The sequence below is a fragment of the Myotis brandtii genome, unplaced genomic scaffold (assembly GCF_000412655.1).
Source record: "Myotis brandtii unplaced genomic scaffold, ASM41265v1 scaffold435, whole genome shotgun sequence".
NCBI lineage: Eukaryota > Metazoa > Chordata > Mammalia > Chiroptera > Vespertilionidae > Myotis > Myotis brandtii.
This window is the reverse complement of record NW_005366635.1, coordinates 14,732-16,453: the sequence shown is the minus strand read 5'-3', so window position 1 is coordinate 16,453 and position 1,722 is coordinate 14,732. Positions and strand designations below refer to the sequence as shown.

The 1,722-nt window shown below is 55.2% G+C and overlaps 1 protein-coding gene across 1 annotated transcript in view; it reads left to right on the top strand.

Moving 5' to 3' along the window:
• ATP10A (ATPase, class V, type 10A) overlaps window positions 1-1,722 on the top strand; it is a gene marked incomplete at its 3' end in the record, with an annotated part of 30,483 nt that overhangs the window by 14,324 nt on the left and 14,437 nt on the right. Inside the window, exons 7-9 of the mRNA XM_014546208.1 lie at window positions 6-22; window positions 583-819; window positions 1,420-1,424. Coding sequence (XP_014401694.1) covers window positions 6-22; window positions 583-819; window positions 1,420-1,424 — 259 coding nt within the window. The remainder of the gene's footprint in view (window positions 1-5; window positions 23-582; window positions 820-1,419; window positions 1,425-1,722) is intronic.

The following is a 1,722-nucleotide window of genomic DNA, read 5'->3' as shown; positions in this document are numbered from 1 at the left end:
CACCGCCTTCAGCAGCCCCATGGTGAGGGCCGCCCTCCTGCCCACCCCCCGCCCCTCACCTCCGGGCCATCAGGGGCCTCTGTTTTGTTGTGGTGGTTCTAGGGCACCTACCTAGGTTGCGGGTTCAGTCCCCAGTCAGGGCATGTACAGGGGGCAACCGGTCAAGGGTTCTCTCACATCAGTGTTTCTCTCTCTCTCTCTCTCTCTCTCTCTCTCTCTCAAATCAATAAACATACCGCCCTGGCTGGTTTTGCTCAGTGGATAGAGCATTGGCCTGCACACCAAAGGGTCCTGGGTTCGATTCCCATCAAGGGCGCATGTACCTTGGTTGCAGGTTTGATCCCCTGCCTATAGGGGTGAGTGGGAGGCAACCAATTGGTGTTTTTCTCACATTGATGTCTCTCTCTCTCTCTTTCCTGCCTTCCACTCTCTCTAAAAACCAATGGAAAAAATATCCTCAGGTGAGGATTATTTTTAAAAAATGAAAGAAATCAAGGTGCCTTCGTCAACCACCCAGACACTTAGTAGGTCCCTGGGTCAGACCGACACTGAGTCGGTCCCTCGGCCTCTGGTCTCCTGCAGGAGAAGGACATCACGCCCGACCCCAAGCTGCTGGAGAAGGTGAGCGAGTGCGACCGGTGCCTGGCCGTCGCGAGGCACCAGCAGCACCCGCTGGCCCGCCTCTCGCCCGAGCTGTCCGACGTCTTCGACTTCTTCATCGCCCTCACCATCTGCAACACGGTCGTGGTGACCGCCCCGGATCAGCCCCGACAGAAGACCCCCAGGCGGCAGCCGTCGGGGGCCAGGATCGGGGGCCGAGTCGGGGGAGATAGGAGAGGCAGGGGCCCGACACGACGTCCCCCGCGTCTCAGGCTCCCAGCTCCATACAGGAGAGAGGACCGGACAGGCCGGGGACCGGGACTCGGGGACCAGGACCGGGGGACGGGCCCCCTGGACGGGGATCCTGGCGTCACCAGCCAGCTGAGCAGGTTGTCATTGGTTCAGAAAAGATTCTTCGGGGTTTGGGAATGTTATCTGCATATTTGAGGTTTTTTTTAAATATATTTTTAATTGATTTCAGAGAGAGGAAAGGAGGGGGGGAGAGAGAGAAACATCAATAGGAGAGAGAATTTAATTCTCACCCGAAGATATGTTTATTGATTTGGGAGAGAGTGAAAATGAGAGAGAGAGAGAGAGAAATATTGATGTGAGGTCGACGCTCAACCATGAGCCACACGGCCGGGCTTGATATTTTTATTATTATTATTTTATTTCAGAGAGAGGAAGGGAGAGGGAGAGAGAGATAGGAACATCCATGATGAGAGAGAATCACGGATCGGCTGCCTCCTGCACGTCCCACACTGGGGATGGAGCCCGGAACCCGGGCCTGTGCCCCTGACGGGGAATCAAACCATGACCTCCTGGTTCATAGATTCATGTTCAACCACTGAGCCACACCGGCCGGGCACATCGATATTTTTCTTTCTCTCTCTCTCTCCTCCCTTCCACTCTGAAAAGCAATAGAAAAATACCTCAGGTGAGAATTAACAAAAAAAAAAAAGGAAAAAAGAGAAAGGGGTGTTGACTCTGGTTGCAACTTCCTGCAGTGTGCGCCCCGCAATCCAGGAATCGGTCAGGAAGGACGGGCGTGCGGGTGGCAGCCTGGGTGGGGACCCCTCCTCCCCGCCTCCTGCCCTCTCTCTCTCTCTCTCTCTCTCTCTC